General features: G+C 34.8%; 1 protein-coding gene across 1 annotated transcript; it reads left to right on the top strand.

Annotated features, from left to right (window-relative positions):
* Positions 1–1,288: 1,288 nt before the first annotated feature.
* On the top strand, positions 1,289–1,996 carry LOC117104544 (piggyBac transposable element-derived protein 4-like). Its single transcript, XM_033245401.1, has one exon. The coding sequence runs from the start codon at positions 1,289–1,291 to the stop codon at positions 1,994–1,996; it is 708 nt and encodes a 235-aa protein (XP_033101292.1).
* The last annotated feature ends 396 nt before the right edge of the window (positions 1,997–2,392 follow it).

A 2,392-nucleotide genomic window follows, 5' to 3' on the forward strand; every position in this document is an offset into this window, starting at 1 on the left:
TATAACTCTGCCATTTCTGGCAAAAATGTGCAGGGGGTATGAATGATCCCTTAAAATTAGAGTACATATAGTTGTATATTGAAATGTATTGATATTGCCTATTGTTATGAAGCTTCAGTTGCTACTCAAAAGTATGTGCTTAAGTTAACAGTACAATTTTAAAGTTTGAATTAATTGAGAAGATAACCGGTTGTCTCATTGTTGTACAATTTGTTCATTCGTCCCGCCACGAAAATGTTTTTTCATTGCCATGATGATTTGATCAAGTACTGTGTTTTCTGTTTTACGTCAAATTGTAGTACTGTAGGTATCAGTACCTTGCTCAAGATTAAATGTCTAAATTTCCGTCCTGCCACGGTAGGGAATGTTTTGGATTACACCAAGTCTATCACGGAACAGCCAATAAAATTATGTTCAGATAATATTAAAAAATGATGGTATCACAAATAAATAGATTACCTGACATTCGGTAAATGACAGCCAACTTTTGAATCAAAGACAGTGAAATAAGATGTTATATTTTAGTTTGCTTTATAATCATCAGTATCATGTTGCATACAATAATGTGTAAGCTTTACAACCATATATACAAAGATGTAGGAGTAAATATTGAATTTCTTTCATATTGTCATTTGGTTTTGTATGTATAAGGAATTAAAATTTATTTGACTGTTTAGAGTACTAGATATTAATAAAAATGAATTGTTTAATAATATTACCACATATTTTAAATGAAAGTTCGTATGAAAACATACAGTATACTAAGTATTAAATATTATAATGGTTCTAGTATTCTTCGGAATAATATGAAAATTTATAATACTGTACTAAAATTTGCAATACTATAGGTCTGTAAAATGAAGAAAGTACTAGCATATATACTATACTATAGACTAGCATTTTTTAATGAAATGATATCGAGAAACACAATTAGTTAATTAATCAATTAATTACTGTATAATATTGTTTTTACTCCGAACAAAAATGAGATATTTAAATAATAACTAAGATCACCAAAAATTCCTTGTTCTCTTAACCTTTTGAAGTCGCGGTCCGTATACCATATGGACCAATTTACTGTCGCAGGAAGCCCGCTCCGTATACAGTACGGAATGACTTTTAGTGCTGCTGCCCTCAATTTAATGAGTCATTTAGGGGATTTCCCTATTGTTGCCACAACTGGACATGCAGAAGAATCTCAAAATGGCCAAAAGGAAGCAATCATTCAACGTCAGTGATGCACTTACCCTTATTTTAATAGATGATGACAGTGGGGATGATTAGCAAGATGTGGACGTCAACGAGATTAAAACGTTTTTATGCTGATGGGTATTGTTCACAAGCATCAAATCCAAATGTATTGGAGCACAGACGAATTATATGCAACACTGATTTTCAACGAAACAATGTAAAACAGAGATGTGCATCGGTCTATGAGCCAGGCTGTGACCTATCTATTGATGAGTCCCTTCTTCTTTTCAAAGGCAGGCTTCTGTTCAAACGATCGCGATTTGGTGTAAAATTCTATGAAATCTGCACATCGTCTGGAATTATGTTGGATTTTCTAATCTACTGCGGTAAACAAATTGAGGGAAACGCAGACCTAAGTGCTACAGAAAGAATCGTTGACACACTTATTCAACCATTTCTTGTCAAAGGGCGCACTTTGTTTATTGATAACTACTACACATCTCCGTTCCTTGTAGACCACTTGCTAAAAAGAAACATGTATACCGTAGGTACGGTACAAACAAAGCAGAAGAACTTTCCAGAAGAGCTTGCTGAGCACAGAATAGAGAAAAGCGAAGCATTATTTTATGCTGAAAAGTCTTGCAATATACTAGCCTGTAAATTCCGTGGGAAGAAAGATAAGGCAAATGGCAAGCCGATGATTGTACATATGCTGTCGTCGAAGCATACATATGGTATTGAATCCTCCGGGAAAAAGGACAGGGATAACAATGACACAATAAAGCCAACTAATTTTGAATTATAATCAGAAAATGGGAGGCGTGGATGTGACAGATCAACAATTGCATGGTATTCAAACAACAAGGAAATCATACAAATGGAGCACCAAAGTGACCATAAGAATAATCATGCTTTGTACCCTAAACTGTACAAAATGGATGCTAATCCATCAACGGCTTATGTGAAATATCTAAAGTTTCTGCACGACATCATTTCGGTGAAACTGAGGTCAAGTCCAAAGTTAAATAGAGCAGCATTGGAAGTCACAACCGTTCATCGACTTCCTGGAAGACATTTCCCTTCACAACAACCAATGACAGCGAGTGGCACAAGGCGGTCAACAAGAGTATGCAAAGTTTGCAGAGCTCGAGGTGTATATGTTACTTTATTCTTCCTCACATACATCACATTTTTTATTACT

This window comes from Anneissia japonica, unplaced genomic scaffold, assembly GCF_011630105.1.
Source record: "Anneissia japonica isolate Jap-2015-1 unplaced genomic scaffold, ASM1163010v1 scaffold3246_len135504_cov135, whole genome shotgun sequence".
In the NCBI taxonomy this organism is placed as follows: domain Eukaryota; kingdom Metazoa; phylum Echinodermata; class Crinoidea; order Comatulida; family Comatulidae; genus Anneissia; species Anneissia japonica.

Excerpts from the sequence above, each read along its gene's own strand:
- LOC117104544 (XM_033245401.1), top strand. The coding sequence starts at position 1,289 with ATGTGGACGTCAACGAGATTAAAACGTTTTTATGCTGATGGGTATTGT.